Below are 13,945 nucleotides of genomic sequence, written 5' to 3'. Positions count from 1 at the left end.
ACACACACACACACAAAACATGCACATAATATTATTATTGTTACACACTAATTATTAACACACACACAGACATAGCCATGGCCTTACCTGGTGTAGATGCAGATGATGGAGGTCCCCCACACCAGGATCTCTTTTGGAACTCCCTGAGCCTGGCCCTGATCCACTGCCAGTCCCTGAGGTGTTGGTGAGGGCATTCTTCCAGGCCGTCAGCAGCTGTAGCAGCATCCTCACCCCGTTATCCAGCAGCTGTGTGTAACTGTCCCCAACCTCCTTCATCAAAAACTGGATAAAACCTGAAATTGATAATTACAGTCACTACCAATACAATCACCATCATCATACTTGCCCCTCCTTCTCCGTTCCTCTTGTCACAATGCAAAATAATCAGTCAATCAGCCAACAATTGAATAAATAAAATTACTTCCTGATATTTGCAAAGGTTACGATTTCTTTTTTAATCTCAATCAACCAATCAATAAAAGTAATGATAATTAACCTTCCTGTCTTCAGGCTTCTGTGTATGCATTTTAGACTCCTATTTCAACATCATCCTTCCATATATCTTTTGCCTTTTTTCTTCCTTGGCAAGTGTACCTCCCCTCTTAATACAATACCATACTTGTCACAACAACACAGCCATCCACAAACATAGTATTCATGATACAGCATACACCACACTGCTCAATGTACACCATCACTACCCCTATCACCACCAGCACCATCACCAACACTCACCAAACAACACATCATGACGCCACTCTGGGAAGTCAAGCACAAGGTTCTGGAGACTCTGGAAGGCCAAGTGGCGCAGCTCCTCGTCCATGTGCACTGTAAGGCGGGCCAGCAGGTCAACCAGGTCACGGCCAGACATCCCATCAGGTATGAGTCTTGGCACGGCAGCGACACAGGTGCGGAAGAGGTCAATCTTGGGTTTGCGTTCCCCGGTGATCATCTCATCAGGTTCCTTGTTGACATTCTGAGTGTTGGTCATCATGAGAGGGCGACCAAACTGGCTGTCCAGGGCCTTTAGAATGTCGTTGAAGGACTTACGCACTAGAGGGTAGTAGGCCGAGATCCCAATGTTGCGTGCCATGTCCTCAGTGAGCATCTTGTTGAGGAAGGTTTTCTTGACCCTGAGTGTATTCCCTGATGGCAGCACCCCTACAGTGCGGGGCATTGGAGGATCACCTTCCTTCTGCTGGAGACTGTCAGCCACTACTAAGAAGGCACGTAGGCCAATGGACATGCGTTCTGGAGTGAGAATAATCTTGATCTGCCGCCCCACTGACAGGAGGTCAAACACAATCTCCCGCATGGCAAAGTCAAGTCGCTCCTGGGCAATGAACTGAATGATCTTCACAAAAATGTTGAGTGGTGTATCCCTTGGAACGACAGCCTTGGAGCCCTTGGGGAATAGGGAGTTAACAATGCTGGCCAAGCGAGAATGAGTGGCAGAGTTGCTCTCACACTTAATCCTGATCATGTACACCCACAGTAGACGGTACAGTGACTCTGGGGGTGGAGAGAGGAGCAATGAGTGAGTAATATTGAGTACAGCTTGCAAGCCACACAGACACCATTAGTGGCCACCTTAGATGTTCCAGTTATTAAAGACACAAGGGAAAAGACAAGACAAAGAATAGCACTATCTTCCATACCCAGACCCTGAGGACACTTACCTAGAGCTACACGAGACATCTTGGGGTCCCGGTTTTTGAGGTGCTGGAGACACATAGCCAGAAAGTAGTGCCAGTTAGTGAGGAAAAATGCCTTCTGGGAGACACACAAGAGGCAAGTGACCAAGGGGAAAATGGCCAGTCTGTGCTTGTTCTTGGTGGCCATGTCTTGTGTGGTGGAATACAGCATCTCCACAAAGTACTTGAGGCATGGAACATTGACTTCATTCTTCACAGCCTGCAGAACAAAGATGAGACAAAGAAATATAAAAAAAACAAAAGGAATGCAAAGAAATAAAAGGAAAATAGAGGTGAAATATAATGCAGCACGACAAGGAATGTAAGCTAAACACAACTGTTCCTTTTCTGTTCTTGCTTTTCATTCCTACTGACACACCCACACATCTGAAGCTCCTCAGCTCACTAAGGCCGCACTCACTCACCGCTGCCACGGGTACCAGGATCTCCACAAAGAGGCCTGCCAGTGCGTGCTTAATGTCCTTGTCCCGCACCTCCAGGAAATACTGAGCACACTCCTGCATGAACTGGAAGGATGCCTCAAACTCCTCTATTGGCACCATCTGTTGGGGGGGAGCACAAGGCAATTTTTACCTTGAGAATGAAAACTGAAGGAAAGATTGAAGAGACAAAAGATGTGGACAGGATTTCAAGCTCAATAACTTTCCTGATGTAAAGAAAAAGGAAGAAAGAAGGAACTGAAAGCACAAGAAAATATAATGGAAAACAAAGATTTCTAACAAAAATATAACACCACAAAAACTGGAACACAGACTTTACTTACTACAAAACATCTACCTACTCATACATATTTCCAAGTTCTCAGCGGTAACATGAGGACGTGAAGCAAGGGACGGAGACACAAAGCCACACCAACCTTGACACGGAAGAATTTCATGCCCATTAGTAAAGACATGATGGTTTGTGTGGTGACCGTTGACTGCTCCCTCGCACGCAGCTCCTTCAGCTCGGCCATGAACCTCCGACGCACTGACTGGAAGCGTGACTGTGCCAGGACGCCCACCACCTCAGCATACAGATCAGAAATGGTGTTGATGTTTTCTCCATTAGGGTTGTTCTGAACTCTGTGTTGTGGAAAGGATGGATGAGGAGTAAGTGATAGGGACCAGAAATTGTGTATAGCATTGATAATATCTCTCTCTCTCTCTCTCTCTCTCTCTCTCTCTATATGCACTTATAGTTATGAATTACAATTTCACCACACATACACACAAGTACTCCTTCCTCCATAGAAAGAGATATGGAGTAGAAAGGAGTTAATAAGGTGAAAAAAAGGTGATACCAAAACCAAAAGACCTCACATCCTGTATATAACAATTACATAAACATGAACTCTCTGCCATCACCAGCAAGAAAATCTCCCTCACCCCTCTCGGTACTTGAAGTGCTTGAAGGCAACGTCCTCAATGTGCTTCACCAAGTCATCATGGCCAGGGTGAACAGCAAGTTGCCTCAGGACCTCAATCAGAACTAGGCAGAAGATGAACTCCACAGCCAAGTCCCTCCTCTCCTGCACTGTCTCCCGCTCCACACTCCAGCCTGCCTCACCCCTGCACACACAACACAGAGAAGAAATGTCACACTGAGCTACGTTAAGAAGGATGAAAAGGAAAATGAGGCAAAATTAAATCAGGAGGTTTTAATGCTGGTATATTTTCTGTCATAAAGAATAAGAAAGGACTGAATGCAAAAATAAAGCAATGTAAAGGAGAATACAGGCAAAATAAAAACACAGGCCACATTATGAATACAGACAGACACTCACCCTTTGCCCTTGCTGGGGTCGTGGCGATAACGAGAATCTGTAGCACCCCACTCCACCCCCTGGCGGTCATACCAGGCAAAGAGTGTGTGCAGCAGGGAGGGAAGACAATGCTCTGCCACACAGCCAAATGCGAGCAGCAGCTGGTCAAAGGTGGGATCCTCGCCACGCTGGAGACTCTTGGACAAGCTGCGTTCCTGATGACCGTGATGGATAGTAACAATTATGATGCTAGACGGAATAATGGTGATCAAAACACATACATAGGATAAAATATACACATCTTCTCTTCTTTTCCTTCATCATACTTGTTGAATGGTGACTTGCAAGTTATTTGTAAGTCAAATATCATATATCAGAATCAAATGCAGATTCAGGATATCTAATTTAATTACCTTTTTTTCTATTTTTGCAGTTTTTATTCACAAATATTAATTCTACACATACAAATCAAAGTACAGGATTCAGATATTTCATTTGTAATTTTGTAAATTTGTAAACTGGAAATAAAAAAATCACAAATAATTTTTCTTAATGAGAATAAGAAGTAAGACTTAGAATACATAAAAACATAAGAGAGTAATAAGCTAATTTGTCTGTCCACTTCCCCATCACTCCACAACCATTCCACCTACCAGCGGCTCCAGCATCACACACTCAATCTTCCGCTCAGCCATCACAGTGAACTCAGCAAACAGTGTGCGCATCACAAACTCCCCTGGCCGCAGGTCTGTGTCAATGTGGACGGTGGCCGGGAACTGTGCCCGCTCCTTGTGAGCACCCCAGGGAAGGAGTGTGGAGGCCCCGCCACCCACTCCAGCACCAGTGCCTCCTGCCTGGCCTGTCCCACTGCCACTGCTGCTACCACTGATCCCACTACTGCCACTGCTGCTGCCACCTGCACTGCTGCCACTGCCACCACTGACACTCTCTCCACCAACTTCTGTTAAGAGCACAATGGTGAGGAGCAACAATGAGTGAGGTGCAGTAGTGTTTAAAGAACTGCTAGTGCTTGTCAGTATTTATGACCTTGCAAAATATCACTTACTCCAACATTTTCCTCCAGTAATATGTAGGTAAGGTACTGCTCAAACATCCATTAATCTATCCCCCTCACTTCTATATTCATTATTTTCTCTAACATTAAAACTTGTGATCAGCTGACCATCCTCTTTAAGAAATCTATGAAAGAATATAAACTAAGGAAAAGGCTTAACATAATACAAGCATGACAAGTTATTCAAACCTTATTATTATTATGATTATAAAAAAAAATGGCAGTTGCTCATTTTTAACATGAAAAATCAACATGCTTTGTTCATCTTTGCTTTATTAATTCTCAGTGGAGATAAGCCATTCCTTTATGTCTTAACCAATATCAGTTTCATATATTCTCTTCCTCAAAGCTTTTATACACACACTTCACAGCATCCATCAACTGATTCTCTCCACTCATCCCACCTCAGTGACTCACCGTGGCTGGCTGAGAGGGACCGGTCCATGGTAGGATCCGTCGCCACATCAAGCGTGAGTGCTGGTGTGGTCTCATTCTCATCATCACTAGGGATCTCTAGCAGCTCATCCTGGCCAGCCTCCCGCCCATCACCCGGCCCACGCTCCCCAACCTCCTCGCCATCTGTCAAGGAAAGATGTATGATGAGATGACTAGATGTGTGTGTGTGTGTGTGTGTGTGTGTGTGTGTGTGTGTGTGTGTGTGTGTGTGTGTGTGTGTGTGTGTGTGTGTGTGTGTGCACGTGTTTGTGTGTGTGTGTGTGTGTGTCATTACTTAGCTTTTCTTTTTCTTAAACTTATCAAACTTGCATCAAAAAGGTTATTGTCATTTCCTCTCTCTGCTTTCTTCATTTCTTTCTTGAACTGTTTCCTCCTCCACTACTCAGCAAAAAATAAAGGAAACACACAGAAAGAGGAGAATAATACCTTAAAACACAACATACCTATCATCCGAGCCTAAAAACAGTAAACATAATAGAGAACAGACTTTTACACAGCTAATATCACCAAATTCAATCATGTCACGGCACACTCCCCTTCATTACCTTTGTGGGTATTTGGCACTGTGTCACTTGAGTTGACGATACGATACACAGCCGTTGTCATCTTGCGTATGGGCGTGGTGGCAACATGGTAGGTCTGACGGAACATTTTGGTGTGTGTGTGTGTGTGTGTCTAAGTGTGTGTGAGTGTGGATAGGGTGAAGATTAACAGTAAGGAATATAGGATGAGAAGGATGAGGTATATAGTGAGTGTGGTTATGGCAGTGAGAGAAGTGGAGTGTTAGTGGAATGAAGTATGTATAAAGAGTGACAGTCTGGCAGAGGTGAGTGGAGTGTGCTAATGGTATGAATGAAGATACCAATGATAGTTACACTGAGAATGTAAGGATTATAATAAGATGACATGTGAAAATTAAATGTATCCATGAAAATATGTTAGGATAATTTTATAAGAAAGGAGGTACAGAGTGGATAGAAATTCAAGAAGACTATGAATGACAAGGTAAAGTGAGGCAGTGAAGGAGTGAGGAGTACAGTAGAGCACTATGGATGGCAGGGCACAGGAGTAAGGCAGTGTGGGTGTGTAAGAAGGGCGTAACTAGTGGCACAAGTCGGTGTGTGTCTCATCTATGCTCGTATTCACATAAACTTCCTGATGTGGAGTCTGATCCAGTTGCCAGTATTACATTTAGGTCTTTACATTTCCATTAATCACTCTTGCATCATCTCTTGCAGTGTGATGCAGACACAAACACACGAACACACATCCACTGACTGTCAAATGTAACAGGAGCACATAAGCTATTCTTCACAATCTATGAGATATCCCTTCACTTCAGATATCCCACTGTGGCATTGCATAAGTCACACCACCCAAGCTACACACAACCACAAGTTCAGCACCGTCACAATGCCAGCATCATATCTACTAACATCCTGCACATCCTGATAATCACATTGCACAGACACCCTCTTCCTTCAAATGAGGAATGGCTGGAGGTGTCACATTTTCCAGAGTCACTATTATGAAGGTGTGTGTAAGCATGAACACAGCACTCTTAACTATGTGAGGCTGATACTGGCTACCCTGACTCCAAGCAGCCAGTGTGATAGACAGCAGCTCTTATCTGTCCTTATCACACGTTATCCTACTACTAGGCACCTCTACTGATTACAGAGAGAGAGAGAGAGAGAGAGAGAGAGAGAGAGAGAGAGAGAGAGAGAGAGAGAGAGAGAGAGAGAGAGAGAGAGAGAGAGAGAGAGAGAGAGAGAGAGAGACAGAGAGAGAGTGTTGTGAAAGTTAAACAAAAGCAAGATAACCTAATACCACCATTAATTATTTAAACACCATGAACACTAAGGCAGGAAGTTACTGGAAAAAACCTGAATTAAAGGAAGATTACAAACAGGATGTTGAGAGAGAGAGAGAGAGAGAGAGAGAGAGAGAGAGAGAGAGAGAGAGAGAGAGAGAGAGAGAGAGAGAGAGAGAGAGAGAGAGAGAGAGAGAGAGAGAGAGAAGAGAGTGTGTGTGTGTGTGTGTGTGTGTGTGTGTGTGTGTGTGTGTGTGTGTGTGTGTGTGTGTGTGTGTGTGTGTGTGTGTGTGTGTTTACCTAATTGTATTTACCTAACATACGGGAAAAGAGCTATGCTCGTGTTGTCCCGTCTCCATATCTATTAATGTCCAGCTTTTCTTAAAATCATGAATATTCCTTGCGTTGACCACTTCCACGTCTAAACTATTCCATGCTTCCACCCTTCTATGAGGAAGCTATATTTTTCACATCTCTCCTATAAGTGGCCATTTTTAGTTTTTTCCCATGCCCTCTCGACATTCTTCCATTCCACATACACAGATCTTCCCTATCCATTTTTCCATGCCAATCATCACTCTGTATATTGCTATCAGGTCTCCCCTTTCTCTTCTGTTTTCCAGGGTTGGAAGTTGCATTCTTTTCAGTCTGTCTTCATAAGTCAAATCTCTTAAGTCAGGCACCATTTTCGTTGCAGCCCTCTGTACTTTCTCTAGTTTCCTTATGTGTTTCTTTAAGTTCGGAGCCCACTGTATTGTTGCATATTCAAGCCTCGGTCTTATCATTGCAGTAATTATTTTCTTCATCATTTCTTCATCTAGATATCTGAACGCCACTCTTATGTTCCTCAATAAGTTCAATACTTCTCCAATTATTTTGTTTATATGTCTCTCTGGCGATAGGTCATTGGTAATTGTCACCCCAAGGTCTTTTTCTTCATGACTGGTTTTATGTCTTCATTTCCTATCTTGTACATACTCCTGATTCTTCTTTCACTCTTGCCAAACTCTATTTTCTTGCATTTTGTCGTGTTGAACTCCATTTGCCATGTACAGCTCCATTTCCATATTCTGTCCAAGTCTTCCTGGAGTAGTTCGCAATCTTTGTCACATCTCACTTTTCTTAACAATTTTGCATCGTCTGCAAATAGGCTCACATAACTGGACACCCCATCCACCATGTCATTTATGTAGACTGCGAACATTACTGGTGCCAACACTGATCCCTGTGGAACTCCACTCTCCACCAATCCCCATTCTGATGGTCTGTCCTTAATTATTGTTCTCATTTCTCTTCCTACCAAAAGTCTTCCATCCATTTTAGTAAACTGCCATGCACTCCTCCTACCATTTCAAGTTTCCAGATCAGTCTCTGGTGTGGTACCTTATCAAAGGCCTTTTTTAAATCCAGATATATTCCATCAGCCCAACCATCTCTTTCCTGTATTACATCTATCACCCTCGAATAGTAACATATCAGGTTTGTCGTGCATGAACGCCCTTTCCTAAAACCAAATTGACACTCACAAAGTATGTCATTTTCTCCAAGAAGTCTGTCCATCTAGTCTTCACCACCCTCTCACACATCTTAGCTACCACACTTGTAAGTGACACTGGTCTATAGTTCAATGGGTCTCTCTTGTTACCTGATTTATAGATTGGGACAATGTTAGCTCTTTTCCAGTCTTGGGGCACTACACCTTCCCTTAATGAGGCATCAATTACTTCACAAACTTTTTCTGCCAATTGCTCCTGCATTCTCTTAAAATCCATCCTGATACCCCATCAGGTCCCACAGCTTTTCTCACTTCTAAACTCCCCATCATGTTCTTGATCTCCTCCACAGTTACTTGAAACTCCTTCATAATCCCTTTCTGTTCCATTACCAGTGGTTTGTCAAAAGCAGTCTCCTTTGTGAATACCTTCCGAAAGCATCCATTCATAGCCTCTGCCATTTCCTGGGATCTTCACTGTATACTCCATTTACTTCTAAACTTTCAATACTTTCTCTATTTTTGATGTTGTTGTTCACATGTCTGTAAAAAGCCTTGGTTGGTCTTTACATTTATCAATTATATCCTTTTCTTGTTTCTTTCTTTCTTCTCTTCTAATCAACACATATTCATTTCTTGCTCTTTTGTAACTTTCCCACTGCTTAATCCGTCTTTTCCTTCTCCACCTCTTCCATGCATCCTCTTTTCTTGTTCTAGCCTTTTCACATCTATCGTTAAACCAGTCCTGCTTTCCAACTTCTCTATGTTGTCTTATTGGTACAAATTTTTCTCACCTTCTTTGTATATTTTTATAAATTCCTTCCACTTTTCATTTGCTCCTTAGCACTCTTGAATTTCATCAATTTGTCTCTTGAAAGAATTTCTTTAGGTTTCCAAAATCTGTCTTGGCATAATTCCATCTTCCCACTTTATATTCTTCATTTCTTCTAGATTTCTCTTCGTCTATCACCTTGAACTCCAAAACTGCATGATCACTCTTTGCTAAAGGGCACTCCACCCTCATCTCCTCAATGACCATTGGCTCTGTACTAAAGACCAAGTCCAGTCTTGACGATGCTCCCTCTCCTCCAAACCTAGTATCTTCTTTGACCCACTGAGTTAACACATTTTCCATTGCCAGTGTCAATAGTGTATTTCCCCATGTTGTCTCTGATCCTTCCATTGACCAGTCCTCCCAACACACCTCTTTACAATTAAAATCTCCCATCATTATAGTTCGTTCACAGCCACCCAACATTTCTTCCAGACATGTTCCTGTATCACTTATCATTTCTTCATATTCCTGTACTGACCATGCATTTGTCTTAGGTGGTACGTACACCACTATGTAGTGCCTCTTTTTTCCTTCATTAGTTTCTGCTCTGATCTTTAGCACTTCTGCCTTTCCCATACCTTTTTTCACTTGATCCACCTTTATATCTTTTTTAACCAGCAACATCACTCCTCCTCCCATCTTACCTACTCTATTTCTTTTCCAAACGTTATATTTCCCTTCTCCAACCTTCATCAGGTCTTCTCCCTCTCTCAGTTTTGTTTCAGTAAGACCCACAATATCTGGGTTCTTGTCCCTCAAGTAATCGTTGAGTTCTAAAATCCCCGATATCACTCCATTTATGTTGGAATACATTACATTTCACATGTGTGTGTGTGTGTGTGTGTGTGTGTGTGTGTGTGTGTGTGTGTGTGTGTGTGTGCACGCGGGTGTGTGCGTATGTGTGTGTATGCGTGTGCATATGCATGTGTATCCATGTGTATATGTGTGATTTCAACAATTCAACACACATACATACAAAGCTGACAATTCATAGTGAATTGAACATGAATCTGTCACAACTGTTCCCTCAAAGCCTCACAGAACATCACCACCTCCCTATCCACTTGAGAACTGAACCTCCCCAATAAGACTTGTCGCATCAATTCGCAGAATGAAAGCCGATAAGCCACAAGTAAGCCTCAGTGCTGCAATAAATGACACAAAAAGAACCGCAACACAATGGAAGCGCCAGCAAATGATTAATCAGCGTAACACTGCAGTCGTGACTCAACTTCCACTACTGATGGTTTGAAAGCAACACTACAACTTCAAACTCAGTAAAAAAAGTGAGTTGAGTCTTCGTTCCAGGCACATGTTCCTTTAATAGCTTCATACTCTCACCAGCATCGCAAAGGAAGATAAAGATACAGCCAAGATAAAAAGAAAAAACGGAAATTTGATGTCATGGGCAATAATCAAAGTGACTCATGACTTCATTCCTGGCAAAATGTTTCTTTAATAGCTTCAAACTCTCAACAGCATCACAAAGGAAGACAAAGATACAGGCAAGATACAGAAAGGGAGAACCCTGACATTTTTGGCAATGAACCTGCGCATTACACTGTAAAGGGACTGTAGGAACATAAAATGAAATGGACCTTGACATCTTCCATAGCATGAAAAGTAACCACAATATGCCATGACGGCATGGTATGAATGAGATCACAAATACCACTAACAAAGCTTACAGATGGCCACATGGATAACACAACTGCAAAGCCCCCCAAGTAATGTCTTAATGTAAGGGTACAGGGTCAATAAAGCAGCAAAGTACTGGTGGGAGTTTACTGATGCCACGACTATAAGCGTCACAAGTCCACAGGGTAACAGAGCCTCAGTTTTCAGTCTACCTTGTTTGTTGGAAGTGAGTCGGTCAAGGAGTAGCTTCTTAAAGACAGCTACACCTGGTGCTACAATCCTGCGGCCGATGCTGGGAGAGAGAATGGGGGAGGAGCCCTCAGCCCCACTGGAGTGCAAGGAGGGAGAGGAGGAGCCGTGGGAGGTGAGAGAGGAGTGGTCATCCTTTGTACGCTGGTTACTGCCTCTTCAAGGGATCCAGGCAGCATGCAACAACCCGCCATGCACTGTCACTTGACAAGTCACTTCATAGATTACATTTGTTATCCAATACAGCCTCTACACATCACTATTCAACACTACTTAATACTATAACATCAACTTTAATCAACACAGATTAATACTGCATAATGAATACAGCTACACTGATTACAGCCACTATCTCTTGTTTTACTTTTGTCTCACATACTGTTATTAGCCATTACTTATTGCAGTTTTATACAATACAATCAACTGTTCCTATTCTTTAAATCAAATAATGAAATAATTGCAACTCACAAAAATATTACCATTCTGCTCCATAAGTGACTGTAATAAATACAAATACAAAACAAGCAAACAAAACTCAACTAAATGCTCAATTCATACAAGCAAACAAGCAACAAACCTTGCACACTGACACTGAAATCACTCCTTGCAACACAATGACTTCACCTCAATCACAAATATTTCATCCACTCCCATTAAACAAATAATAAACAAACACTCCAGCAGCACTTCCCATCATTACAATACACTACTGTAGCTATCACTCCATAAAACTATCAATACTCTTCATTCCACGTTCATTCTTTTGATATTCAGGCGCTCTATATCTATCAACACTGCTGAATGCCTCTCTAGCCCCTCACCTCACCTCACACCCAACAGGCCTTCCTCTCATACACTCATTCAATCAATACAAACTGTCTTCACTCACCACTTTACACTTCCCTAACTTATCTTTCTATACTAACTGACTACTCAATAACTCAGCCACCCATTCCTACACCCTTCCCCTCCCTCATAACCCAAACCTGCCCACCAAACTACATGCATCCACTCAACCGCACCTGCTGGGGCTCTGTGGAGGGTTGTGGAGAGTGAGTTCGATGGTTTGTGTAGTTCCCACATGGAGACGATATGTGTAGAGAGAAACCGTGTCCTCTCCAGCTCCTGGCGTAGTGCTGGCAGAGTTATTGTTGTTGTTATTGGTGTTGTTGTTGCCGCTGTTGGCACGTGTGATGACGAGGGGACGGCGAAGGTTGGACGGAAGAGTCTTGGTGCGTTTCATGGTGGTGGATAAAGTGAGTCAGTTATTCATCAACTCTTCACTAGTTTTGAAAGGGAAGTATCCTCGAGTGTTTCATAGCAGCACTGGCTTCATACTGGTTGGAGATCTCTGTGAGTCCTTAGCTAATTCTGTCTCATCTCCACAGCATAAAACATTTCACAGTTCTTACAGTGATTAGAAACACAAATACAGATCTGGATAAAATTATGCTGGTGAAGGAGTTGGTGCCTTTTTCTCACTTATATGTCTTTGCAGTTTCCACTCCCATATATTTTTACTCTTAATGTTTCAGTGTTCCTGTTTCCCTCCTTGGCTGGGTTTTAAAGGATTCAGAGACAACTTTGTGCTCCTGCATCATGGGTTCTTCAGAAAGTCACTTGAGGGAAGATGCACACAAGATATCTGCATCTTCACCTAATTGTGGTAGTCTCACGTGAGGCAATGCTGACACATCTTCCACTTCACTCCTACATTTTCTACTGGAACACAGTTTTATTTATACAGGTTTTCAATCCAAAAATAACACAGAGAAAAAAAATTACTTTAATCATTTCTCTCTTAAATGAGAACTTATTTGACAAATTCTTTGATCATTAACTATTATGTTTGAGGAGAATTTTTACTATTGATGACAACATAAGCACTTCCCTTAACAAATGATCATCATTAATCCTTTCCCTGCTATTTGGCTCAACTTTTCTCAAGCAGTAACTACTCTGGGATGTTTCCTCTTGTTCTAGAGCCATTTCCAAACATTAAATAGACTAGAAATTACAAAATATATATTTTTATCTCCTTTTTTCTTCTATTTACTTGTAGATATTTCATATATATCTCTTAGTGGTGTGAATTGTTGTTTGTTGTACTGAAATTATTAGTCATGAATCATGCTTGCCTACCTTCAATATGCAACAACACTTGCAAAACCTCAAGCGTGTAGCCAAGCCCTTGCGTCACAAAACTCTGATCCTGACCCTCTGACCACGCCATGTGCCAAAGCCAACAGAGCCATGCCATCAAGAGAGTACCTTCACTGCACCTTCACCACACCTACAGACTCACACATTCACACACAAGCCAAGGGGACAGCACCCATCCCCAAGGCTGGCTGAAGAGTGACTGACCGGATGACACACTTCAAACCATCACTCCACTGTTTACATGGTGGTCTAAGAGGATTGGAGGAGGAGGGAGGAGGAGGAGGAGGAGGAGGAGGAGGAGGAGGAGGAGGAGGAGGAGGAGGAGGAGGAGGAGGAGGAGGAGGAGGAGGAGGAGGAGGAGGAGGAGGAGGAGAAACTTTGGGAGGGGAGGTGGAGAAGAGGGGGAGGAAAGGAAGGGGAGGGAAAGGATGAGGAAAAGAACAAAAATTAACAGGAAGAGGAAGAAGAGAATTGTCTTATGAAAAAAGGGTGAAGACAGTAGGAGAGGGAGAGAGAGAGAAAAAAAAATGGAAGGGAGAGAACAGAAAATGAGCTTGTGAGGGAAGAGGGTGAGCTTTGCATGAGTAGGGGTGAGTGAGCAAGTGATGGAGAGAGCAGAGGGTGGGGTGGGGAGAGCAAGAGGAGGCTCAACCTACATCCTATATTAGGTTAGTGCAATCCACTTAAAGGAGTGCTGTTGTTGCTCTGTTGTTGTGTGGCACCGGACTGTCCAAGTGTCATCAGTCTTGCCTTCTTATGTACTAC

The 13,945-nt window shown here is 42.8% G+C and overlaps 1 protein-coding gene across 9 annotated transcripts in view; it reads right to left on the bottom strand.

Annotated features, from left to right (window-relative positions):
- The window catches only part of LOC123501163 (protein furry-like), a 102,812-nt gene that overhangs the window by 86,745 nt on the left and 2,122 nt on the right, over window positions 1-13,945 (bottom strand). For 2 of the 9 annotated variants that reach the window (XM_045249791.1, XM_045249794.1), the window contains exons 1-11: window positions 12,040-12,712; window positions 10,981-11,174; window positions 4,952-5,113; window positions 4,113-4,420; window positions 3,481-3,674; window positions 3,083-3,265; window positions 2,572-2,779; window positions 2,120-2,257; window positions 1,680-1,914; window positions 736-1,512; window positions 88-293 (exon numbers count right to left, since the gene is read on the bottom strand). In XM_045249791.1, coding sequence (XP_045105726.1) covers window positions 88-293; window positions 736-1,512; window positions 1,680-1,914; window positions 2,120-2,257; window positions 2,572-2,779; window positions 3,083-3,265; window positions 3,481-3,674; window positions 4,113-4,420; window positions 4,952-5,113; window positions 10,981-11,174; window positions 12,040-12,260 — 2,826 coding nt within the window. In that variant the 5' untranslated portion in view covers window positions 12,261-12,712. Of the gene's footprint in view, window positions 1-87; window positions 294-735; window positions 1,513-1,679; window positions 1,915-2,119; window positions 2,258-2,571; window positions 2,780-3,082; window positions 3,266-3,480; window positions 3,675-4,112; window positions 4,421-4,951; window positions 5,114-5,535; window positions 6,530-10,980; window positions 11,175-12,039; window positions 12,740-13,945 lie in introns of those variants that run through there. The other 7 variants (XM_045249793.1, XM_045249792.1, XM_045249797.1 and 4 more) reach the window with 5 other exon arrangements.

The sequence above is a fragment of the Portunus trituberculatus genome, chromosome 9 (genome assembly GCF_017591435.1).
Source record: "Portunus trituberculatus isolate SZX2019 chromosome 9, ASM1759143v1, whole genome shotgun sequence".
Taxonomy (NCBI): domain Eukaryota; kingdom Metazoa; phylum Arthropoda; class Malacostraca; order Decapoda; family Portunidae; genus Portunus; species Portunus trituberculatus.
Note: the sequence above shows the minus strand (reverse complement) of the source record. Positions and strands in the feature narration are given on the sequence as shown.